This window comes from Ambystoma mexicanum, chromosome 6q (assembly GCF_040938575.1).
Source record: "Ambystoma mexicanum isolate Mex_15411 chromosome 6q, UKY_AmexF1_1, whole genome shotgun sequence".
Lineage (NCBI taxonomy): Eukaryota > Metazoa > Chordata > Amphibia > Caudata > Ambystomatidae > Ambystoma > Ambystoma mexicanum.
In genome coordinates this window covers 1,171,839,855-1,171,867,158 of record NC_090937.1, presented here as the reverse complement: position 1 = coordinate 1,171,867,158, position 27,304 = coordinate 1,171,839,855, and the positions used below count along the sequence as shown (strand labels likewise).

General features: G+C 46.0%; 1 protein-coding gene across 2 annotated transcripts in view; it reads right to left on the bottom strand.

Annotated features, from left to right (window-relative positions):
- UGDH (UDP-glucose 6-dehydrogenase) overlaps positions 1-27,304 on the bottom strand; it is a 138,976-nt gene that overhangs the window by 84,295 nt on the left and 27,377 nt on the right. For both annotated transcript variants that reach the window (XM_069631779.1, XM_069631780.1), the window contains exon 2: positions 11,065-11,237. In XM_069631779.1, coding sequence (XP_069487880.1) covers positions 11,065-11,226 — 162 coding nt within the window. In that variant the 5' untranslated portion in view covers positions 11,227-11,237. The remainder of the gene's footprint in view (positions 1-11,064; positions 11,238-27,304) is intronic.

The window sequence follows — 27,304 nt, the reverse complement described above, 5'->3', positions numbered from 1 at the left end:
AGCCGAAGGCAGCAAGGTGGTGTCCACACTATATAACAAATGCATGGAAGCGAGGAGTGAGACAGACGACACATCACAGGCAAAACGGGAACGATCACTAGGGCAAGCACTGACCAAGGAGACGTGGGGTTACTGGTGTGGAAAAAAGAGGAGGGTGGCTCTTAATGCCAGATACAAGTTCATCCACTTTAAATACCTACATCAATGTTACTACACCCCAGCATTGTTACATAGGTTCTTCCCCGAGAATTCTGATAGCGGTCCACGATGCGCCACATCACCTGCAGACATTTTACTTATGGCATGAGGGCGCCTGAATATTTTGGTCACAGGTTTTTGAGACACTGAGCGAAATAGTGGGGGAGGGCCTGGAGAAATCTCCACTAATAGCAATACTCGGTACACTAGACATATCCCTAAGCACACTAGGAAGCTGGCTAGCCTATTACTACTACTAGCTAAAAGACTGATCGCTCTAGCGTGGGGAGGTACTCAGTCCCCCAGAGTAGAATAATGGCGGGCTGATATCATGTATTGCAATGAAATGGTGATAGAATTTGGGCAGTTGACAAGCTCACAGACCAAAGACATATGGGGACCATACACAATACCTCATAGCAAGAACCCATCAGGATGGGGTGACTAGCTGAGATCACTTTACTGTTCCCCTCGACACCAGACCACATTGATGACCAATGCAACGAGTTAGCAACAGGCAAGCACCCCATAACACATTAATATATGGATGAGTGTGCTAATAGGAAGAATGTAACATACCACTGCAAGTAATGTTGGGGGGAGGGGGTATTCATATTCGCAAAGCCAGCAATCTTTAACACAGACAGCATGTTTGTTTCAAGTTTTATGACAAAAAAAGAAAAAAATATTTGGTTGCTGCATTTGAACCTCTTCCAACTTGGTCTCTCCCAAAGTGGGATATTATGGCATAATCAATTGAACGAAGAAGCTTCAGTTTGAAATCATCCCATTAAATCATTGGGGAATTGCCAGCTTCCCCACCCCCCACACCAAGCACAAGGGAAACGGATAGCCTTTGAAGGCTCAGATTGTGGGCTCTTCTGTTCGCTCAGCCCATATAAACACTGGTTACCATGAAAATATACCACCTGGTGCATAAAAAAGGCCTCCATTTGCTGGAATGGCAATTCATTCATGGATTTCCCATACAACGATAAAACAGAATACAAACAAATCAGATGTGCAAAGTGACAACTATTTATTTTCTAGCCGTAACTGCCACGGTTTGTCCATCTTATTATTTTTTAAAAAGATGTTAAAAATATAATCTGACCCCCCCTGTTCCGACTCGCTACTCGTCAGACAGACAGACAGACACACACACACACACACACACACCTCCTCCCTCCGCCCCCCCCCCCTTCCTAGGCATGGAGAACTCAGCCAGAGCCTCCAACATGTCCAACGTGTAGGAGTGTGTGGCAGTGTACATCATAAATGACACCTACAGACCCCAAGTGGTAGATACCAGGTTAATAGTCTATAGGGAATGTTAAGACAGTTTTTCTGAAGTCCAACTAAGGGCTTATTAAAACCATTCACGCCACTACAAAACTCCATCCACTCTTGGTATAAGGCTCTACCACCTGAGTTCATGGTAGCGTAGACAGAGCAGCCAGGCGTATCTTAGGAGGGAGAGAGGGCTGTAGAATCAGTACAAAGAAATTGTATTATACATATGGTCCAAAGAAACACCGACACACTATGTAGTGTAAAAATAAATGGTTTATTTAAATACAAAAAGGCCCAGATAAATCTTGGGGGAAATAAGTACTATCACATTATATATAACCACAATTCTAAAAACACAACACCATGCTTGAAGGTGCACAGACCAAAGCATATAACCAAATTTGTAACACCCAACAGTAGATCTAGGGAAGTAAAACACAATTTTTAGACTACTTTCAGGAATACCAGGGTATTAGACCCGATCAGTGGTACCATGACGCTCAGCAAGAAATCACTTAGTAATTCAAGTGGACATTATACTTTTCAGAATAGTGGCATGCTGTCACGACCCATGACCCAAAACCCCACCGGCATGGTCACATGCCAGGTAGGGTTAGGACTCGGGGTTCACGCGGGGCCCCAAGAGCCGTGCATTATCATCATAGACTCTCCTGGAGTCAGTCCTGGCGCCTTGGGCGCCAGGCTCATGTTCAGATTGGGACTTTATCTTAAAGGGACTACTTTTTCTGTGAAGGCCTGCAGCCAACATGGAGGCACCCACAGTCTAGTTCCTAAGAACCAGACTGTGCGGTGCAGTGTTTTAGGGTGTTGTAGCCTGGACTACTTTACAGAGGGCTATATAAACCACACCCCAGCAACAGAACGTGCTTTGCGTTATTCTGCAGCCAGCAGCGTGCCTCATCGTGTTCAGAGACCAGCACCCGGCGATCCTTGAATAGCAGACCTGCAGAGGAGACAAAACAACATTAGCAGTCTCTGCTTACCTGCAACTTTCCATCCGTCGATTCCTGTTCCTCACGGTCTTCCATCCAGTTGGCAGCAGCATCATCAGGACACCACGCACACACCGGAATGAAGCACCTGGAGGGAGAGAGAATGAAGGACAACGTTAAACAGGTTACTCACGGCATTCACAGCAGTAATCACAAAATCCTCACCTGGCTGGGCATTTGACTGGTTCCGCTACGGAAATCTTCACACGCCCAGAAAGACCATTGCGACCTGAAAAGGAATAAATACAGGTTAGCAAGAAAAGACATTACTGCGCCGCACTTTGCGCTTAACCTACCATTCATACGCTCCTGCGTCCATCATCCTGGCAGGAGCCTGATCCAAGTAGCACACCCACCAAACCTCTGTGCACCTAAGAGGAAAACAAATAAAGAAAATACATTAATATCAAGAAAGGAAAGCAAGGACATTTAACGACTGCTATAACCAGACTTACCTCCTTAAAGACACTTGAATGGGTTAGCACCAGTGAAGTTAACTTGGTCACTTCAACCTGCAGAAAACTACGCGCCCCTGCACAGAAGGCAGGACGGAGAGCACGCCAGACATCATAACAAGGTGAGGAGTGGGCCATCAGGTCGAGTCCGGGGGCTGGTGGGAGGAAACGAAATCTGTTGTTAAGTCCAGTCCTCATGCGTTCTCAGGCCCGACCGCCATAGAAGGCATCGTCCAGAATTGGGAACGTCCAGGGGTGAATCCGGCAACTAGGGCATAAGGGCGTCCCCGTGGATACCAGGTGAGCGTAACACATACTTATTCCTGGAACAGTATAAACCTAAAACTCTTGATTTGGGATAACAGTTATTCTAGGGGAGTAATATTCAATAACAGTTTCTTTGGTATCAGTGAAACACAGATAAGCAATAACCCTTGTACCTTATTTTAGAATGGCAAACAGCTACCTCAAGTTAAGTTAAACCTATACACATTTTAAAGGAGCTATCAGCAACCTAAAAGCAGTTCTAAATCTCACTGTTTTTTGTGTCCGTCTAAAACAGACCAGGGAAAGCAAAACCCAGTGTTACACTTTATAAATGACTGAGTTATTATAGGTAGGTAAAACCTAATGCAGACTTATTCTGGACAGGCTAACAGCAAGTCAGGGGAAGTAAGGCCCAGTTGGGAAACTTATACACCTATTCCCTGAAAGAAATAGTTAAGCCAACATCATTACCTTTGGGAAAGAGGCACAGCCAATTTACAGGTGATTATAATAACCTTACATATACTTTCTATTAGAAAAGCAAATCAGTTTAAGGAAAGAAAGATCTTACATATACTTTTCAGAATGGCTGAACATTTCTAAAGGTAATTAACTTTTGTAACTGTACACTCTCAGAGTTTGAGTTACCAACCAACTTATTTTGCAAGTAAGTAACTTTTAAACGCTTATTCTCTTTTCTAGGCAAAAGGCCCAATCCTTAGAAGTCTTTCCCTTATTCTTGGAGAAGGAGTGTTCTCAGTGGCAGAAGTGGGGTCACTAGGTTCTAGTGTCCGACAGGCAGTGTCAGGATAGGTTCTTAAGTAGCAAAAGTCAGAGTTCCTAAGAAGACTGTTGTAACAAGAACTTACTTTAGAGTTAGTTGAGGGTCCAGGGGCCTCAGGGAAGACCCCCTAGGAGGGTTCCAGCAGGGTCCTGGGTGCACTGGACGAGAGGACTCCCAATCACAGAAAAAACACCAGAACTAAGACTTAATATAGGTAAATGCCCAAGCTAGCACAGAAGATTTTGCAGCAGGAGGACTTCAGGATCTGCAGCCAAAAACCAGTTGTTGAATTCCTTCATCAAGAAGACAGGACATTGGAAGGACTTTTGCAGTAAGGATCACGGGGCAGGTTCTAGGCAAGATTTTCCTCGTGGCTGGATGCAGCTCTGTGGATTTGGTGCCTTTTTCAGGAGCACTCAAAAACTATTGCTGGTCAGATTCTCAGTTTGCAAAGTCCAGCACTCTGACTTCGGACTGGAATGGTGCCTCTGGATATCCAGCAGGATGCCCACGAAGTTTCAGCGAGATTCGGAAGACTGTGCATTGCACAATGGCTCGAGGTCCCAGGGTATTGCAGCCCCTCAAGGCCGCAGCACGATGTGGGTCTCACCAGGCTCTGGATTGGACTTCATCGTTTGAGTTCCCAGGTCGATTAGAAGGAAGGGTAAAAGCAAACTCTAGTTACACAGCAGGCTCTCTGGTCACTGCAAATCGTTTCAGCCACACATTCTTCATCTTCCTCTTCGGGTTTTGGTTCCAGTGGTAGACTACCTCTTCAGCTTCCAGGATCAAACTTTTATGCAAGAACCCAGCCAAACAGCCTTGCAACATTCAAACTTGTGTGGTTGGCAATCCTTTCATGACAGCCAGCCTCCCAGTTATAACTGGATTCTCACACTCAGGCTGGAAGTCAAAGGACTGCAGAGTTTTGGACTCCTCCCTTGCTTCCAGCCTTCACAGGCACTCTGGAGCCTGGGCGGGGGAAGGGACAAGAAAGTACTGGAAATGTGAAAATGGCAATAAAGACGACAGCCCGCGGTAAAGTTGCAGCGCATTGATAAAATAGGTTCACTCCCACCAGCCACTAAAGGCAAGTTTGTCCTAGTAACATAAATGTTACATTTAAAATGAGAAAGGGGATACTCGGCATCTCCCCATCACTTCACATAAGGAGGGTGGTGCTAGTCTCACCTAAAAAAATGTAAAAGGGATCCAAAGATCCTTTCTGCCCTTGGGAACTGTAGTTCTTACAAGGTCGGCCAGATAAAGTTAAAAGGGGAGCCCCTATGTGAACCCAGCAACAATAGGCACTTATTGCCAAAAAGTTGTCAAAGATGATACATTTTAAAAGACACTATAGAGAGTCTTAAAAATGACACCCAATAAAATAAAAAAAGTAAAAGGTTCTGCGAGTGTGGAAAAAGGTTTCCACTCACAGCGGTATATGGAAAAATAAATCAACCATTAAAATCAAAAAGTTCTGGAGTCGACGTATGTGAGGAAGATTTATCATTGCTATGAAAATCTTACTTAACAGGGAAGTGTTCAGAGTGGCATAGTCCTCACTAATGCACATAAGAGCTTTGAGATTGGAGTATAGAATCTTCCTTTGGGTTCAAACCACTCCAAACTCTCTAACTGGGACCTTCACCTGTCTTAACCATGGCGTCACAAGGACAACATGGTACATCAGATCATCTGCTTTTTGTCCAAAACTGCTACCATTACCATAGGGCATGAACCTATGCTCAAATCTTGCATTAGCACCCAGACCGTCCAAAAGGCTTAAGGAATCTCCTTCCAAAGAAACCTAAAGAGAAAAAAAAAGGAAACACCGTTTTTTCCTTTTCAAACCTTAAATGAGGGTTCCCCCTACTTGACCAACTCTATTCTTGCTCCACTCAGTAAAAGAACCATCAACCGCAGAGAGGGGAAGATACTGCGTGCATCTGTTAGAGGCATGACAAGACCTCTGTACTTCTAAGGGTTCCCCCAGTCTGCAATAGTTATGTTTTTCTATCAGTCTGCACAGCTCTCACCTTGAGCTCAAGCATAATCTTTTTGGGGCGGGGGGGGGGGGGGTAGTGGGGGACGTCCTACTAAACCTGGTCAGACAAGACTCAATCTACAATAAAAAGAAAACACCATTACTAGAGTCAGCCAAATTACGCAATGCCGACCAATAGCTTCTTCCCCCATCAGCAGGTTGGCAGGTACACGGTTAATGGCTAAATGCAACTTGAGAAGTTACAGTCCCAAAATAAAGGTCATCCACCTTGCTGGAGTGACCAACATTTAGCAACGTGCAATTACCTGCAAACTGACAAAGTGAAAAATGTGAACGCAAAATCATATTTTCAAGCAGAATAAAATGTAGATCAAGTATGGGGGGGTGGGGAGCTTACAGATCCCAGAAGAGTAAAGGTAAACGCTGTGTCCTTCTAGACCTTTATTGTCTTGTTAGGTGTTGGAGGAGGTTCATGGTGTGCTTGAGAAAGTAAGTCTGCTCTTCGATTAAGACTGGGGACAGGTGAAAAGAGTGATGCGATAGTTACAATAGGCGTCCCCCATGGACAATTGATTATCAAGTTAAGGCAGATTACCAAGACTGGGATCTTTGAAAGAAATATCAGACCCGGCCAATCAGGAGGCTTAGAACGTGGGTGTGAATAGCTGGTAAAAGCCAGCATTTCAGTCCTCCCTCCAGCACCACTCTCCAGTTCCGCCCTGTTTCCCCCCCCCCCCTTAGCCCATTCCCACTCAAGGTTCCTCCATGCCCTAACTCTCACTCCTGCCTTCCACCCGCCTCCCCGAGCCATCCCCATTGCCCCACAAATACCTACCCACCGCTTTTTCCCACTCAAGCACTGTGTCCCTTCCGCCTGCACTGCGCGCTGGAAATAGATCAGGGACAATGTACATTTCTTTCCTGCGTGGCCATCTTGCTTTGCCCTTTTTTTATAGAATGGGGAAGAAGAGAAAAACAAAACACCCCAGGCACGTGTGGTTCAGATTTTTGGGTTAACACCATTAGAAACCTAGGTCATGGGCCGGGTTATCAATAGCGTTGACCACCTCAGCTCTGAGCGGCCTTTGGTGGTAACGGCTTTGAGCCACCGATAAGCTAGAGCTAGCCCTGGGCGTCAGCGCTCAAGTTACAAAAATTTTTTTTAAAAAAACACAAGTCATGCTGTTCTAGATTTTATAGCAGTTACTGTATAGCGGGAGTTAAAATAGGTTATGCTATATTCATTTCACAAAGGGTCCAAGCATAAATAGGGATCCGACATATTGTTGAAATAATTATTTTAAGACAACTGGAATAGAGCAGAAAGGCCTTACTTGCAAACTAACAATCTTATCACAGCATCTTTGCCAAGCATGAGTAATGCAAGCTGTTACCAGAATCATTTAATTACAATGACTTGGTCTAATGAAGATTGGTGCCACACCTAGATCCGGAAAGTAAAACAGTATTGCTCAGCCCCAAGGCATTGCCACGTTGGCACCCACCAACTCTGACTGAGCTCTATGCAGCAGTGATGAACACAGATTCGATTCCAGACGGCCGTTCACTGTTGCACTACTTGGCAGCAAGTCTCACGACTGCCTATTCCTAAAGTGCTTTGTTGGCTTGTGTTACAGGGGCTTGGCACGTTCACCTACTCTGCATCACCTATGCTTATTGGTGCAAGTGTAATTTTCCCCTCGGGGAGCTTAGTTAAAAATAACAAGACCCCAATGGGTATCGATCTTGTGGGCAAATGTGCCTAGCCTATTCCGAAAACAAGCGATTCGTATATTCAGTCTTAAAATTTAAGCTAAATCGTATACTTTGCTGAATATTAGAACCTAAGGAAACTATAGGTAGGAAAGGAAAGACATTACATGTCCGAAAAACAAAAGGCAGCACTTGTAACTTCATTTGAAGCACATTGTGTATAGGCGCTATATAAATAAACTATCATAGCATATCAAGAGTCCAATAAGTGAATTGCAGACGAGTCTAAAGCAAACTTGCTGATGAGTTTTCTTCTCACCATCCAGGACGACAGAGTTAAATGTAGAATTCCAGGAAACGGCTGCATTTCTTCTCAAAGTTCTACTCCGTTCCAATAAGTTTGATCGGTTTACAAAATGTCGAATCTGATAGACCAGTGCTGGGGCATATTCATGATTTCCAAAACCTCAGCAATATCTTTCTACTCACATTAGCCCATGTAATCCAAGATAATGGAGGTTACCCAGATTCAGAAAAGCATGAAACAAAATGGAGGAAACATCCCGAAATCCCTACCAATGTGCTCTATTATGGCTAACCACCAGCATTCTTTTGGGGGTGGGGGGGGGGGGGTGTTGCCAGGAGGGGGATTTATGCACCAAGCCAGGCGCAATGCCCTCACAACACCATCACTTGCGATCTTCACCAATATGGCGCAGATACTTCTTGGCCAGTGTCCAGTAAACATGCAGCAAGATTCATCGTTTCCCCCCCAACGCCAGGATCAAGACTCCCTTTATACGCCTCTTTTAGGCAGCTCTGCCATCTCAGGTTTGACTAAGGAGTCAAGTTCAATCGCCGACTCAAGCCTGGAGTTTTCCAGACATTCAATGCGGTTATTAATGCGTGTCTTCTACAAAATGAAAGGAGGCTATTCAGTAACGGACACCAGAGATGGGGAGTCCAGTATGTTCTTAAATGCTTTTTCAGGGTGTTGGAATTTCAAGAAGACCGGCACCCTGGTTTGCGAGGGAGCATCAACCCTCCACACACAGGAATGAGGTTTCCCTGGGATGAGAACTGCACGGATCCCGTTTCCTCAGACACATTCCTGCAAGTAACACTTATGCCAAAGCTAGCATGCATAGGGCTTTTTGCTACAAGACCTGGCCTGCAAAAATGTGAACCTGCAGAGACAGGGTCAGTTTGAACTCCTGTGTCTTTAAACGTGGATTATCTTCTTAAAATAGGGACAACAGTGCCATTATGACATACATATATAAACAGAAAATCCTGGTATCCGTTGTCAACCATTGAAATCCAGGCAATCTAGGGCCCTGGCGCTTACAGACAGCATGACCTTCTGCAAAGTGAACAGAAATAGTTCCCAACACTGGGCTGCATGTTCATTTGTACTGGCAAATTCAAGCATCTCCGAGACCCTAAAAGTCATAAACTGGCCATCAGTCCAACAACAGGATTATTCCAAAGCTCTTACATGCGTCACTTACAGAGTGCACTGTAACGAAGGACCAAAATAGACATACACCACCGACTCATAAACTGGACTCTGTCACAACAGAAGAGACACAGAAAGTCAGTTCTGCCCTTTCCTACAGCAAAAGGTTGGGAGAAAGCCCAAGAGAACTATAGAGAGGAAAGTAGAAGTAAACCGATATGTCTTTAGCCACAATGCTGTAGGGTACAGAGAAATAATGCAATGGTATCCTAATCAAAATACGACCTATTGTCCCTAGTCCAGATTTCCCTAATCAAGGTAAAGTCTAGAGGCAAAATGGTATCACCCTGTACATTTGGTTTGCACATTCACTCAAAGTCCAAGTGGTGATTCACGTGTCCCCTAACATGCCCCTTTAACAATCCTGTTGCTGTAGGGACATCTTGGGCTGAAGCATAGTTTCATCTTCTCTGCTCGAGGATGTTGGCAGGTTTTGCCTCGCTGCCGTTGTAGGATTAATGATCAGTCTGCTTCCATGCTTTTGGACCCTTCCGCCAAGGGTCTAGTGGTATCAAAGTGCTCACTACAGGCTTATTCTCCAGAGGTTCAGCCATAGGGTCTTGAACTATGGACCCCATTGGGCTTGCTCCTTTCTTCTCCCATGATCTGGCTTGTACCAGGATTTGAATGATGAGGGCCCTCAAGAGGCAGTGAGCTAGATTATCAGTGTACAGGACCCAAGACCGAGTTGTGCCACATTCGCTCCTTTTTTTCTCCTCTTATTCCTGATGTTTTCCTTCTCATTTTCCAACCTGTCACTGCTTTCCTTTCTATCTCCAGCTGACTCCTGATGCAACTCTCCTCCTCTCGCTGACACTCCTGCAACCTTTTACCTCGTGCTCTTCAAGCTAACTTGCCTTCTTAGAAAACTGTCTTTACTCACTCGCTGCCAGTTAGGCTTCTTTTTCTAAGACAATAACAGACTGGTTGGTGGTTTTCTGGAGAGGGGTGCTCAGCTTTAGGCCATCTGTATGACGGGTTGGTGCAGCCATTACAGACTCTTTCCGGCTATGCTGCCTAATGATCTCAAAAGCCCCAGGCTAGTCTTGTAGGGCTCCTCCCAATCAAATGTGTTTGCTGCAGGGCCCCATACTCTGGGGATGAACGCTTAAAACAGGTCACCCCCATCTTGGGATCAGGTGGTTACAAGATGGTGCAGTTTCCTGACCGGGCTTAGGTTTTCTAGAAGCTCGCCTGTGCACATTCCCCATGTTAACCTGCAGCAGAACAAGCTTGGGAGATTGTCCCTCACTTAAGAGAAGGATTGTGAGTTATAGCAAGTCTTTATCCCTGTAATTCTCTTGTGGTCCTTGGCCACAGAACGTTTCAGTGATACCTTGTGTCTTCATGGTGACTCGCTCTCTATGAATGAGGGTGCAATCCTGCTCAGTAGCCTTGGGAAGGAAGAGGGAATTCTTGGAGGTGGCAGGCACTGTATACTACCTTCAGAGTCTTTATTGTGACTGGAGCATAAGTACCTGGGCCCAAGTGTCTCCCAAGAATACATCAAATAAATTAAAAACCTTCTATTGATCAGCACTGCACTGATGCAAGTGCACCTATGAAAATAATCCATCAAACCTATGTTCCCAAAATTGCTCATTGACAGATGATGCCAATGGTTCAAGGCGAGCGACAGACAATCCATTGCATGAGTTATTGAAAAATGGAGCATACCAAAGGTCTCACGAGGATGCATAATGTGCTTTCAAAAACTCATAATTGAATTCGAGAAGCAAATCGCAGAGGCCAATACAGTAAAGCAAAGTGAGCTTATCATCATGGTGCATCATTCTGAGAAACTATCCACCTACCTCATAAATAGGAAGTGTATCCGAGTTCCATGCGTTGATTCTAGCTTCATTCACATCCACAACAGTCACTTTTATGTTTGGACACATCTGTGCAATGACACTACATGTTGGCCCGCCAACATAGCCAGCACCAATACAGCAGATTTTCTTAATTTCAAACATGATGATTTACTCTGGAAAGAGGGAAACGTGGGTTATAGTTTTGCCATTTTTAAAGCAATGTAACAGTCAGATAAAAAGGTCAGTGGGTGTATTAACATTTGGGGGAAGAGAAACACGAAGGTGTAGTTAAACAAGTTGAAATTGCAAACATATAATACCTGCATGGAATGTGCCAGAGGAATCATATGGCATGCCACAAGGTGATGCAGAGGCGTGCTTTACAAATCCCATGTAGCATAAAATACGTCAGAGTACCAAGTTTCTCTGCATCAAAACGAACCCTTAGGTAGATGTTTTGCCACACAAAGTACATGCTGGTTTCCGCCCTTAAATAACCTCTTGGCAGGGCGCACATCTAGAACTCTGCGCACTGGCCAGGCTTTAAGGACCGCTTCCAAATTCTTTGTTCCTGGCCCCCTGGGACTGTGAAGGGGTACTATGGTGGGGCTGTGACCTCACGCAGATATACAAACCCAGCGGGCAGATACCCTCCCTGGACCCTTGACGAGCTGTGGGTGGACCGCACCGGAGGACCACCACTCTCACTGGAGTGATCTGCCGCTTACTCCTCTTCGCTGGGTGCCCTTCTTGACCAGGAGAGAACATATTGGAGCAATGGATAAATTCAAAGCAACCCCCCAGGGGGAGCCCCTCACATCGGCATCCTCCCAATCAGACCAAGCCCCATCTGCGATGGCAGCACCGCTGGTCCTTACACACATGATGGAGGCCATGGCCAAAGTCTTTGCTGCAGTGCATGAAAAGCTGGCTGACATCACAGCAAATGTTGCAACTATGCGTTCACAACTGGCGAAGGAGGGGGCCTACCTAGAATTGGAACAACGGAAGACACAGTACAAGACCTCCAGGGTGTGGTGGCTACCCTGGTAAAGGATATGAAAATGAAATGGTCAAGAGTAAATGTGATCTCGAATCCAGGTCACAGAGGAATAACGTCAGAATAGTCAGGGTCCTGCAGGGCGCACTGTTAGGTGGCATGGAACAGGCAGTGGATGCACTCCTCAAAGACCTGTTGGGGGAACCCTCGAATCCCCCTACCCCCTTTATCTCCCTTTTTCACGGTGGAGCGGGCTCACCATGCCCTCGCTCCTAGGCCAAAACCTGGGGATTTCCTGAGGCCCATCGACAAAATCATCAGCTATCGCGACAGCGGCCATATGCTTCACCTGACCAGAGACAAAAAGGAGCTTCGGATGGGCTTGCAAATGATCTGCATCTTTCCAGATATTTCACTCTCAGTGCAACAGGTATGTCGCCAGTTTTTGGGAGTTAAGAAAACGCTACAGGGCCGTGCTATCCAATACACAATGATGTTCCCGGCTCGCCTGACATTTCAATTCCGTGGTAAACTTTGTCTTCACTGTCTCTGCCGAGGCTGTCAAATTCATTGAGGCACAAATACCAATCGCAGCCCAGCCCTGGAAGAGAACACAGCTTTCGAACAACATCCAGACTGAAGACCTGGCCTTAAATGACCAAAAGTTGTCTCCTACAGATATATTAGCCCATGGAACCTGTATTAAGATATACCTGTATAATATGCCACCGACATTAACTTGGTATCGCTTTGAAACACATGTGTATAGGCGCTATACAAATAAAATATCAACAATTTGATATCTGAATATGTTCCAATGTCTTGGTGTGACGGGCCAAGGCGGCGGCAGATAACTTTAACAAGCAGCTGCTATGGGGCTAAGTTACCTGCCCTGTATCCAGGCAGTTGTATGGGTGGGGGTATGGCGTTGGGGAGATGGGAGAAAGGGGGGGGGTTTACACTGCAGGTTGTGGTGGGCAGGGAGGGAGGGAAGAATGAGCTAGGGTGATCAGCACTGGTCATTTTCAAAACAGGTTGGCGGCGGAGTGCACCATTCGAGGGGGTTCTATGTTCAATCTTGCAGGCGTTTACTCTGAGAGGCCCCAGCGTCCCTTAGCCTCGATTAACCTGGCCAATGGGGTGAACGATCATTCTTTGGAATGGCAGGGGGTTGGAGAATTACACCAAATCCCGGAAAGTGATGGCTTATGCAAACAAACACAAGGCGAAAGTGCTCCTACTAGAGGAAATACATGCGGGGGAGAGAATGTCAGGGTATAGCTCCCACATGGGGCAAAACAGAACCCCTCTGGTTTGAGTAGAGTAGGAGGTGAAGTATCTAACGCTAATACACAAATCAGTGCAATTAATGTTAAAAAGAAATATATAAATTCTAAATCAACTTGTTGGATCCTGAACCGGTTGTCAATGCTGGAAAAAGAGGGACCCCCTACCCAGTTTCAATGGCTCCAGAAAGTATGGAACTTTATTGCACTAGAGTGGTTAACATGTAAGATACAGGGCTCCCGAGATGAATTTCAGGTGATCTGGGGGGGATATACTGCAAGATCTTCAAAGTGACTACATGCTTCAATGGTGCCCACATAAGATCTGAATCTTGAACATTCTCAGATTCCCTATTATCATGACTGTTTAGACGCCTGTGTCCCCACAGCCACCAAAGGGGAAGGGAAGGGGAGGGAGGACAGTTATGAATTGAGTTATGGAAAATTACTTGGGGGGAGGGGGTGCGAAATATATAGACCCCCGGGGCGGTAGGTCATCCTTGATTGTCTCCTGGAGGGGTTGGAAACACTCTTGGTTAATACCTACAGCCCAAATGTTGACTCTCCCAAATGTTACGATGCAGTGGCCACAATGCTCACTGGGTATGTGGGAATTTCAATCCTATGGGGCGGGAATATGAACCCGATATCCCCCCTAGAAACTTGGTCAAATCAATCAGACTGCTGCGCAATGTTGTACTAGGTGTCACTGCCCTCAGGCACATCATATGCATGTGTTTTGGTCCTGTGTGTGGTTGGACGCATTTTGGGACTCTTTAGAAACCCTATCGAGAATTGTTGATGCCGCCCTGCCTCGTGCTCCTCTAGGCACATTATTTGGTTTGTGGGAACATTTTCCGAATAAAAGACTTTGTTCATTTGTCAACATTGGCTGCATGCTGGCGAAAAGATGTATACTCCTGGGATGGAGAGCAAAACTCTGCCTAATACAAAAGCGTGGCTGGTGGCGCTTACCTGGGGCCCTGAATAACGAGGAACTTTACATTGAGTCATTACCCCACATATCCCGCCCGAGAGATATATGGTCCGAGTTAAAATCCTGTCTAGCAGCCGTCCCCACCACTGATACTCGCTGCGCTGTTGTATGTATGACCGTCCGGTGAGTTATGCATAATATACCTGATTGTACGTTATGACTTGTACCCTGTACTGTACGTGAAAATGATATTTATTGCATGTCACCCATGAGTTCTGTGATCTCACAACAGGAACTAGTCCTTCAGCCTCAGTCCTATAGTTGGTGACAGAACTCCTCAGTGACATGCAATACCATTTTGAAGTATAGTAGGAGGGACAACCTTTGTCTTACAGGCAAAGCAACTGTAGGTTGCTGACAAGTCAGGGTACAATGGGGCCATAATGTGCAATTATTGCGGCTAACGTTATTGCATTTTACCTTCCATGAGATTTTTGTTTAATTCAAGATACTAGAATTAAAATATATACTACAGAAGAGATACAAATATTGAAACTGGGACTACATTTCTGCCCACTGGCCAATTTCGACTATGTGGCAACTAGGATAGACATGGACTGATTCATTCGTAAATTACGACTCAAGACATTTTTTTTGCAACTTCCACATACAAAAAGAAGCCAAAAGATACTTTAGAGGGAAAGACAGAAATCACCATTGCTGAAATTGACACTTTGATAACCTAGAACAGGAGAGTCATACAGAGAGCAACGCATTTGCTACCAATTTAGAAAGATTGGGGATTTGCACAGATTGGCCGTCGACTAGTAAATTAAGGTGCAAATCGAAATTTTATCCACAAAGCGCACAGAACAGCCACATGAAAGCTTTTGCCAATGTAGTATTGACGACTTAAAAAGGAGAAAGAAGAAAAACACAGACAAACCCAGAGCAACCCATCTAAAAAACAGCAAAAAGTATTAACATTACAAAGCTGGATAAATATATAATAAAACCAGCATATAAGGGTTGTAATATCGTCATAATGAATAAATGCGACTATATTGCCGAAGCTTATAAACAACTAAACGATGTGAACTGTTATGAACGGCTAAAAAACAATCCCATTAAGCAATTGGAAAATGTATGGACTTTCCTAACTAAATTGCAAAAGGCAGACATTCTTGAGGAGGAAATGGTGAATATTTTCCAAGAACTCAGTCACTCCCACCATTTACGTCCTTCCAAAGGTCCACAGGAATCCCCACCCAAAGGTCCACAGGAATCCCCACCCAAAGGTCCACAGGAATCCCCACCAACCACCTGGAAGACCAATTGTGACACTGTGTGGGTCACTCTTGGAAAATATGTCCAAATTTATAGAGGAGGTCCTGTGTACCTTTGTATCTACACTTCCATCATACGTGAGATACACCACAGATTTCTTACTGAAAATTGACGCACTTCCGTGGGAACCCACTTATTTATTGGCAACCATGGATGTGGTGTCTTTTTATGCATCTATCAAACAAAACGATGGGATTTCCGCCTGTCAAAACTTCCTCAATACAAGATCTCTCAATCATTTGCAACACTCAACAATGATCCTTGAGATGATTAAAATGTGCTTGAACAACAATGTCTTCATATTTAATAATGAAACTTTTTCGCCAAACCAAAGGGACTGCAATGGGTACAACCTTCGCAACGTCATATGCGAACTTGATGATGGGTCATTGGGAGAAAACTACAGTATGGGCAGAAACTAATGAAAAATACAATGAGAAAATTGTGCTGTGGCTTCGCTACATTGACGACTTATTTATAATTTGGGATGGCTCTATTGAGCTGTGGTGCGAGTTTGTCAAATCACTTAACATTAACAACGTAAACCTCAAGTTCACTGAGCACCACAGTCGTCAGTCTATAGTGTTTCTGGATGTAGAGGTAAAGATTGAGGCACAAATAAATGGAGTCATGCCTGTATAGAAAAATTACAGGCACTAACATTCCTCTGCATGCAAATAGTGCACATCCCAAGCCTCTTCTATGGAGTATCCCATATGGAGAGTTAATCCGCATTAGACGCAATTGTAGCAAGATCACAGACTTTGACTCAGCCAGTAAAATAACGGCCCAAAAAAGATCATTGAAAGAGCATATCTGAAGGTCCAAGAAATGGACAGACACAAAATGTTAACATCCAAGAAAGACCTAACAACGCAAGAGAACACCACCAGGCTCATTTTGACATTTGGAAGCCACTCCAGAATTATCAAACGGATAATTAATAAATATTAGAAGGTGCTGAAAGCTGATAAAGACATAGGAAGTATGCTAAACAACTACCCTGATATTACATTTCGGAAAAGCACATCCATAAAAGATTTAGTGGTGAAAAGCTATATGTCTATGGAAAAGAATGATTCAGGCACTAATTGGCTTTCCACAACAGGAGTTGGTTTCTCTAAATGTACCAGGTGCAAAATTTGTAAATATGCGAGAAACTGTAAAAGTTATGCTCACCCAATACTGAAACATCTGGTTCATATTGATAGTAAGATTACATGTGAATCAGAGCTGGTGGTGTAAGTGTTGATGTGCCCATGTCTTAAATGGTACGTTGGAAGTACAAAATATAAATTGAAAGTACGTATCCTGCAACATGTCAGAGCCATTATTAACAAAGACTGCTCCTACACAATGGCAAAACACTTTTCAGAAATTCACAATGCCGATCCCATGTGTCTCACATTCTTTGGCATACACAAAGTCATTCCAGGTCCCGGGGGGGTGGGGAGGGGGAAGATAATGAGAGATTACTCCGACAAGAAGAGACTAAATTTATTTTAGACTTCGAAAGACAGACCCCTGTGGGACACAATATTGATGAAGAGCTCTATACCTTTTTAGGGACATAAGGACTTTTATCTGATACAGTATAGAAACCTTAGTGAGTTAATTACTATACACTGCGATTTCCTGTCCTTAATTACTTGTGCTAAGTTTCTTTTATTCTTTTCTATTTTGATCATCACTTTTATTTCTCACTTTTCTATGGCGACTTGCAATACGACCTATGTAAACTTTTTTTGCAACATAATGTATACATGTGGCCATCGGCATGTACAAAAATCTTATTACTAATATGTTACTCAAGTAGTGGTATTTATTATACATCTTGTTGATATTCTTACATTCAAAACAGTACTATTCTGATTCTAGAGCGCCTGGTCAATCTTTTATCTTTTGTCCTATTTATGCACATGGCACTCTGAGCACATTTCTTTTTTACATTTATCCTTTCCATTCAATGCTGTATATAGTAACCATAGGAATGCTTTATTGCACTTTTTTATTGCAGGCCGATTTTGCATATGTGGCACTGCATGTTCACATTTGCATCTTTAGAAATGAATTATGTAATTGTGATCATGTGACTACTGTTTACAGAATGCAACAATCATGCACTATGCACTTTAGACCCCGACATGGTTGTCTTTTAAAATGTGAAATGAATTTTATTATAGGAAGCACTATGCACTTTATACTATCACAACACTGTCTGACCAATGCAAAGTTAATTTTAATTATATAATTACATCGCTTGTAACGGTAATGACTATAATTGCTATTGGTCTGCAAAATGTACTCCCAAAAGTCTAATGCACTATGCCATTATTGCCAACGGTTACGGTAGTTTGAAATACAGAAATGTGTTTTATCCACATTACTGGCACCATTATAACATGCATTCTGGAACTTCGGCTTTAAAAACACTGTCATTGTGACATTCCATTATTCAGTCCAGAGATGATACAATTTAAATAATCAGAATTGTGTTTCCACTATGGCTATTAAAGCGCTATGTTTCATTAGTATAATACACCCTAATAAGGTTTGCTTTGGCAGAACATCACGAGATTTATTATCAGTCTCGATAGCCCAAGCCAAGATGGCCACTGACCACTATGTCAATTTTGCAAGTCACCTCTTTGATGTTTTTCACAATGGTGCTTTTTTTATAAAAAGCAACTTCCTGTGTGTGATGGGCTACTGTGAACAAGCCACTAGGTTGTGGCGAAACGCGTCAGGCTGCTGTCTGGCAAGAGCCTCTCACTGGGAGAACTTGAGCTTTTAAATTGCTACAAACGAAAATAAAGGTTGTTTTTATAACGTGCAACCGAGTAGCAGTGTTCGTTGTTGGTTACACGTGACTATTATTGGAACATTTGTGTGTGGAGTGCTGCTCGCCTGAATTGCGTCTTTTGATGTTTTTCAACATTGGAATATATATATATATATATATATATATATATATATATATATATATATATATATATATATATATATATATATATATATATATATTAAATAAATACACAAATCTCACAAGACCGAACTTTATTTTTTTTAAATTTCTTTATTGGTTTTGAACAACAAGAAGACAACAAAAACAAAACATACAATCTGACATGACACAGCATCACTGGCGCGTTGGCATGTTTCTCGGAGCCTGCTGTACTTCCGCAGCTTCGGGGTTTTCAGGCGACCGTGCCATTCATGTCCATCACCTTTGTTGGGTCTACCGCAGAGTTCTTTACAGAGGTGTCTCACCACGGAGCCCATGCCAGGTTACCTCATTCTTACTCGTTAGTCTGCCGTCCCCATGGGGTCATCACTGTCTCCCTCTTCTCTCGTGTCGAATAGGTCCTGCATCAAAGAGCTCCATGCGGTTAATTTGTGTACCGTTTCCCCTTCCCCTCTTTTCACCGCTCTTATCCACACCGCAGTCTCCGTCTGTGCCCACTTTTGGAGATATGACCACCATGCATCTATGTTCGGGCCCTCCCTTGACTTCCATGACATTGCTATTCTTCTTTTAGCCAATATGCATATTAAGTCCTTCATTTTTGCTTGGTGCGATTCATGTCTGCTTCCTCTTGGGAAGAGGCCTAGTAGATATCTCTCTGGATGCTCTGCTTGTAGTTGAAGTCCACCTTGTGCTATCTTGGTTCTGATTCTGTCCCAGAAGGTCTGTATCACTGGGCATGTCCAGAACATGTGGAGCACGTCAGTGTCCTCTGCCAGGCAGCGTGGGCACCCGTTTTGATTTCCCGTCCGCATCTTGTGCATCCTCTTGGGCGTGAGGTATGCTCGATGTGTGATATATAGCTGTGCCTGCCTGAACCGTGCATTCCTTGAGACCTTTTTTTGGGTATCTTAGCACTCTGGCCCATTCCTGATCGCTAAATGGCCTCTGGAGTTCCTCCTCCCAACGTTGCCTCATGGCCCTTGCGGATCTACTGTTTTTAACAATTGTTCATATAACCTGGAGGTTGTGTGGGTTCCCTCTGAGATGTCGTACCATATGTCTAACTTCGTCATCTCCTCCTCCTCCGGGTCTATCCACTCTGGCCATCTTTTTTTGATATTTCGTATTATGCAATTGTAGAGGATGAATTGGCCTTCATGTATCTCGTGGTCATCCACTATTTCTTGAAAGTCTGCCCACCTCTCCCCTCTCCTCAGGTCTCCAATTTGTGCTACACCTTTGGCCTCCCAGTGCACTCGGTACATCGCTAGCATGTTCGTGTTCCCCCCCCAGGAGGCCCGCCAGAGGAATCTGTGTCGAGCACGGGTCTTTCATACCCTGGAGTTTCCATGCCCTTTTCCATAGCCCCACTGCGATCTTAAGCATGTTCGCAGGGTCTTGAGCTGGGGTGTGTTAAGCCACAAGATCTCCCTCAGATAGTATTGTTTTAGTGTCGGCTGAAAGACAATTGTGTCTATTGTTTCATCTTCTCCCAGCCACTTCACTGCAAACTGCAGCTGTCCTGCTAGGTAGTATTTTTCAAAGTCCGGTAGCCTGATACCGCCGTCTTCGTAGTCTTTCTGGAGAGTCTCCATAGCAATTCTGTTCTTCCCCCCACCCCCCATAGGAAATTCCTTGTTATCATATTTAATCTGTTGAAGAAGGCTCTGGGAATGGCGTATGGGATGTTTGTGAAGTAATATAGCAGGCGCGGCAGCACCACCATTTTCAGGAGGGCCGCCCTCCCCATCATCCCCAGCGGGAGTGTTCCCCCAGAAGACCATTGATTTCTGTGTTTTTTTCCAGTGGCATCAGTGTGTTTGTTCTATGGGTGTCAGCAGTGTCGTGGTGCATTTCTATTCCGAGGTATTTGAAGGAGATCTGTGCCCATGTCAGGCCCAGGTCCGGAAGGCTGCCCAGGGGGACCCGCCTTAGCCCCGGCAGAGGGAATACCAGGGATTTGTCTTTATTAATTGCTATGCCCGATAATCTGGCATATGCCCCGATTGCCTCTAGGAGACATGTAGATTGGCGGCTGGGTTCTCTACGAATAACAGCATTTCATCTGCATATAGCGAGATTTGATGAGCACCCCATCTATGTCTATCCCAGTGTCCCCATATTCCGCTCTAAGAAAGGCCGCGAGCGGCTCTAGAGCCAGGATGTATAATATTGGCGACAGTGGGCATCCCTGCTTGGTTCCCCCATGTATCCTCCACTCCTTTGAGATGAATCGCCCTGTCTTCACCCTTGCTCTGGGATCGTTGTATAGCAGTTTGATCCACCGAAGGAATCCCTCACCAATGCCGAAGTGGGCGAGTACACTCACCAGCCACTCCCAACGCACCGAATCAAACGCTTTGACAGCGTCCAGGGACACTATTGCGCTCTCGCCTTGTCTTTGATTTGTCTCATCTAGTATATGGTGCAATCTGCGAAGATTTCACAATGTGTTCCTCCCCGGGACGTAACCTGTTTGGTCCGAATGGATCAAAGGGGGCACAACTTGTTTTAGGCGGTTGGCTAACACAGCCGTCAGAATTTTAGCGTCCTGATTAAGAAGGGAGATTCGCCTATAGGAGGTACATTGCTTGGGCGGCTTCCCTGGTTTTAGGATCGGGACTATCGTCGATTCAGACATGCTGGGTGGCAGCCGGTTGCTCTCGTATGCGCGTTGATACATATCAAGTAGCTTCTGGGAGATGGTACTCTTAAATGTTTTATAAAACTCCCCCGGGATTCCATCCGGGCCCGGGTTTTTCCCAGTGGGGAGCCCCATAATCACACCCTCTATTTCCTCTACCGTGATGGGTGCGTCCAACGACTGAGCCTGTTCTTCTGCTAATTTTGGTAATTTCATTTCTGCCAGTGCATCCGCTATGTCCTCTGGATCTATCTCCGGGTTCGGGGCATATAGTTGTTCGTAGAATTGGGCAAATAGGTCGTTAATATGTTCCTGATCTCGTTTCCTGTATGATCTTCTAACACTGTTATGGGGTCTCTTGTTTTCCTGTCTAGTAAGCCACGCTAAAAGTCTACTGGGTTTATCCCCTTCCGCGTGTAGGCGTTGTAGATACCTCCCGTAGTTCAACCTTCCCAGTTTTTCCCAGAGTACCATACAATCTGACCTGAGCTCCACCAGCTCTAGGGGCTCACTCCCTCCCGTTCCTGCTCGTCGCTCTTTCGTTTCTATCACCTTCTTCACTGAGCTCTTTCATAGCTGCCCCCGTTAGTCCCCCTGTCCTACCTATTGCCGTCCCCCTTATCACCCCTTTGAAAGCGTCCCATAGTGTGGCACTACTTTCCACGCTGCCCTCATTCTGCTCAAAGTAATCCTCTATGGACTCCTGGAGGTGTTCCTCCAGCTCTCCCTCCCTTAGGGCCTCTGCCCGGAGCCACCAGGTTGGTATCGGGGCTTTCCTGTGGGTGTGTGCCCATGTTGCCAATACTGGGGCATGATCGGAGAGTGTGCGTGCCTTGATAGTGATTTCTGTAAAATCATGTAATGATTCCCTGCCCGTAAATATGTAGTCTAACCGTGTAAATGTCCCCTGCAGTGCACTGTAGTGTGTGTGTGTACCCCCTCCCCTCCCCATGTACCTGTCTCAGATGTCGACCAGTTGTAATCCCCCGAGGGTCCTGTGCAGTTCCTTGGCCGGGGGCGCTGGCTTCCTGTGCCGGTCGTCCGACCTGTCCAGCAACGGGTTCAAAGTGCAATTGAAGTCGCCGGCCCAGATGAACGTCGCCTCCCTATACTGGGCCAGCCTGGGCACCAACCTTTTAAAGAAGTCCGCTCCGTCACAATTCGGGGCGTAGGTGTTGATCAGGCACACTTCCCTATGTTCCAGCATGCCGTGTACCAGCACCAACCTTCCCTCCGGGTCCGACTCCTGGCGGAGCATTTGGAACGGGACCCCTGGGGCAATCCATATCAGTACTTCATGCAGTCTGGCTTCCTCGTCCCACAGCCGTGTCTCTGTGTCCTGCCCTTTACACTCCCTGTGCGGGAGCCTCCTACGGTTCGTGTTGCGGCCCCCCCCCCCCCATCTGGTGCGGCCATGATTTGCCATCTCTAGTCCTTTGCTGTATATAACTCTGGTCGCCTTCTTCTACTCGTATCTCCCCTTCCTCCTTTGCGGTCGTTTCCCTGTTGCCTGCGCCATATGCTGTCCATTCACCACACTCAACGTCTTTAACCCAAACAAGAACTAATGAACAAACGCCCAGCCACCCTTCCCCTACTCAGGCTCCCCCGCTTCTCTCAACGTACTCCCTTGGAAGGGGCCAACTTGCAGCGGTGTCATGCCTTAAAACTGGCATCGAAACTTGTTGATCACTCACTGTGCGGGGCACGCCTTTCTCAGCCAACTTTGACTGAAGTGAGGTTGATCGCTCCTTCATACTTGTCTTCCGGCTTAGTTGTTTATCGATTATGTGGTATCATTGCACTTGACTGCGTTTTCTCTCTCTCTCTCGTTTCGCCTTATCAGGGTCAGTTTACGTTATTGTTGGCGTTTCTCTGCCTCAGCTGGGGCATGCCCTGCGCGTCGAATCGAAGAAGCACGTTTTATCCTGGTGTATCACCTTAAGTTTGGTGGGGAACAACAGCATGTATCTCACCCCTGCACACCCGAGTCGTTCCTTCGTTGGGCCAAACTGTGCTCCCGGCTTTTGGACCAAGGCCATATAGTCCGGGTACATTGTGATCTTAGAGGAGTGTCTGACGATCCCCCCCCCCCCCTCTTGAGAATGCCAGTATTTTGTCTCTGTCTTTGAAGTTCATGATCCTGGCAATTATCGGTCTCGGGGGGGGGGGGGGGGGGGGAAGGGCACCCGGTTGGGGTCTTTGTCAGTGCTCTGTGTGCCCTCTCCACCACAAAGTCCTGAGACAGCTCCCCCACCCCTACCTCCTGGAGGAGCAGGTTTTCTATGTACTCCGTAGGGCCTTCCGGAAGTCCAATTACACGGATGTTGTTCCTCCTAGCTCTTCCCTCCGCTCTCCGTTCCAGGGCCTTGACTCTTTGCAATACTTCCGTTAATTGCGTCCGTGTTGTGGCGACCCCTGCCGTGTTTTGCTGCACGTGTTGTTCCGTTGCCACCACCCTCTCCGTCAAATTCCTTGTATCCTGACGAAGGAGGCCCACATCCACCATCACCGCATCCAGTTTGTTTTCTAGCGATACCTTCAGGGCCCCTATTGCAGCGTCCATTTTGTTTTCAAGTGATGCCTTCATGGCAGCTATTGCCTCTATGATTGTGCCCTCGTTTGCGCCTTCTGTCGGTTGAGGTGCATTAGCTACAGCCATTTCCATGTCTGTTGACGTTGTCCGTTTTTGCCCAGGTGTCTTGGTGTAGGTGTCCATGGTACTCTGCGCTTCAATTTTCTTATTTGGCATTGTGCCCCTGTGCGTTTGTCCCCTTTCGATCTTGTGGACACCTGGGCCAAAGGTGGGGGGGCGTTGTCCCCAAAGTGGGATGCCAGTACCAAGTCCAGATATTTGCCTCTAGATGTACCTCATGAGGTGGTCCCCGAGTTTCCTCTCTTGGGTCCTCCTTCGCCTTCTACAGGTATCTCGATTGTGCACTGTAGCCCTTCACCTTATGGCCAGGGTGCCCTTGGGGCGGGCAGCTCTCTGCTTGGTGCGTGTTGGTGCCTAGGGAAGCGGGACACCTCCCCTCACTCCAGGGCCTCTCTGCCAGGAGGCATTTCCCCTATGCCGCTCACCTCAGCGACCTGGAGCATCGGGCACACCCGCACACCCGTTGTCTTCTCCACGGGCCCCGGCCCGCTCACCGTCGGGAATCCGCAGCGTAGCGACCTCTCTTTCGCTGTCCGTCAGCCTCTCTGCTGGGTCTGTCTCCTCCGGGGCCGCTCCTTCCCTCGCTGAGGCACCCGCGTCCTTTTCCTGCCGTGCCTGTTTTTCTGCGGTTGGCTTCGGTTTTCTGTTTTCCTCCCCACTTGGGGGGGGTGGTCGGCTGCCGCAGGATCGCTGGCTGGTCCGCTCCCTGGCCCAGCTGTATCACCGGGGGGATCTTCTCTCTACTTCGAGGTCGCGGCTCTGTCCGCCATCTTGGATTTTCGCCGGGCTTTCTTACGATCGGGCGTTTTACCATATAAACGCTCCGTTTTTGCTCGGGATTTCGCTCAGCTGCTGTAGGATTACTTCTTCCTCCTTACTCTGCATTCAGGCCGCTGCAGCGTGCGCTAGGATGTGTCTAAGTCGGATATGTGCACGGATCGTAACGGGAGCTCCACCTCAAGGCGACCTCACTCCATGGGCTCAGGCCACGCCCCACAAGACCAAACTTGCTTACATTTTGTCCAACTTTCGTGACCAAACTTTGCAATTTGTGGGTATGGTCACGGATTGAATATATCTTAGAGACCATCCGTTATTGTAAAAAGGGTATGCACTCCAGAAGTGCTCCCTCTGTGGCGCTTGCCCTTGTGCAAAGTAGAAAAAAAAAAGACCCCCAAAAACCGCAATGCCAACAGGTGGTCTTTCCAGACCCCTGCATCAATTGCCATAACCTGCACGAGTGTTTCGGTCCCACTCTCACATCTATTCCCTTGGCATAGGGGTGGGTGGAAAGGTGAAATATGCATGTGCCCAGCCAGCCTCCATTCTGCTGGAGCGCAGGCCACAGCTGCTGCCCCATCCTCAGCTAGATGCTGGGATCACCTTAACACTTAATAGCGGGCAGCAATGCCCGTGCTTCACTGTCCATCCCTCTGTGAATTAGGGAACCTTGCTTAACTAAAGATGAACCTAGCATCCTGCAGCCAACATTTTTCGTTAATTTTTGACTCGTGTGTAAGCAGAGGGGAAACGGCCAGTTCGTGGCATATTTTTGTACAAAATCAAGACCCAAGACAGTTTACTTGCACCGCCACAGTTGTACTGCAGCAACAGGTTTTTATAAATATCAGTTCTTTCACAGCGCACTTTATGCTGGATTCCTGCATCTTTCAAGGGCTGTAATAATACTGGTTATTGCTCAACTTGATGGTATACAACAGTGAACACGCATGCTGCACCCAGGGGCGGATAGGGAACAAAAAAGAGGCCATGGAAATAATGTTCCAAGTGGCCCCATGTTACACATTTTCAGCAAGCCCAACCCTTTTGCTATGAGAAAAAGTGGAAAAAAAATAGGTAACCACACAAAAGAGGCCCAGGGTGCAGAGGCCTACTGGGAAATCTCCAGAGTTCTGTATAGGCCAGTGCTCCTCTCGCTAAACTGGAGGTATTAACTCTGTTCAAGATATGTCAACTGGAACTGATGTGCTCACTGGCGATTACTGAAACTAGTAATGAGTTAAATGGCCATAAAGAAAACTAGACATGATGCGGACAATTATTTCGAACCAATGCTAAAAATTTTGATCCAATGTTGTTGATGCAATGAGGTTGAAAATGCACATTTTGCCCCTACATTTCTCAAACGTTTCCTTGGCGAAGTACCCATAACTCCTCTTTAAAGGGCACTTTAAATCATAATTAGTTCTTACTAATGATATAGTTGCTCATTGTTCATCAAAATGTAGCATTTTTCAAACACTACAACAATAAAACATCACCCTAATTTTGGTTTTTAAAAAGAAGTCAGGTTTGGTAGTGCGCACATTAGGTTTTATTTTGTGAATATATTCTAGGCTTTAGCTGTAGGTGCATTCCTTTGGTGTCGACTTCAAAATGCACCACTTTCTACTATTATGCCCCACCCCCCCCCCCAAATAAATAAGGGGGTGGGGCGGGGGGTGCAAAAGACGTTTGCACTAAATGATCAATGCATGTGTTCATTGTTTCCCCACATGAATGATGGTACAAGAACCACCTGTTAAATTTGAGGTAAATATGGCCTGCCACTGACCCGGATGCACGCCTCCCAGTCTGTAAATGTTTCTCTCAGCATTCCTTTAACTGTAACCCTCCACACACCCACGCAAAAACCTGATTGACAAAAAGAGGCAGCTCTCTCTCTCACGTGGCACCTGCGAAATGAGATTGCAGTTTGAGGCTATGGGTCTTGTTCGCACCGCACCCCACCTTCCTCACTTTCATGCCCAATAGACTCCAGGCGCGCCATCTTTGTGGCATAATAGAGGCAGGCTATGATGGCGGTGCGAGCACATGAGTCGAAGGGAAGACTGAGGGGGTAGGGACAGCAGGATATACTAGGGGCCTAGTTAGAAGGGAAACACGCAGTGTAGGGAAAGGGCAGAGTCGGACGAGACATACAAGTGGCTCGGGCACCAATGAAAAAGTGGCCACTTTTGTAAATGGCAATTCAATCCTTTCATGACAGGCGGTTTGAACACTACACACAAAGGGACTTTTTGATAAAAATGTGTTGCAATTCTTCCATAAAACTAGTCAAAACTACAGCACCCGTTGTTGGCCAAAGAAACTGGTCCGTACACTAGTATGTTGGGCTGCACTTTGGGTGTTACCCTATTGCACTACAGGCCAGTAGCCCAGTGGGAAAGAGCGAGGGAGGGGATAGCCACAAAGTTGAGTCAGGGGGTAGGAGTGCAATAACGATATAGGAACAGAGTGGGGAGCTATGTAAAGATTGAGTTAGAGGGAGGGGAGGGGTCGTGGGCAGACTGATGGCATATGGTTACAGTGAGGATAGAGGCAGGGGGAGACGGGGATTGAATTGCTGGTGGGGGTAGAATGACGATGCTCTCCATAGTA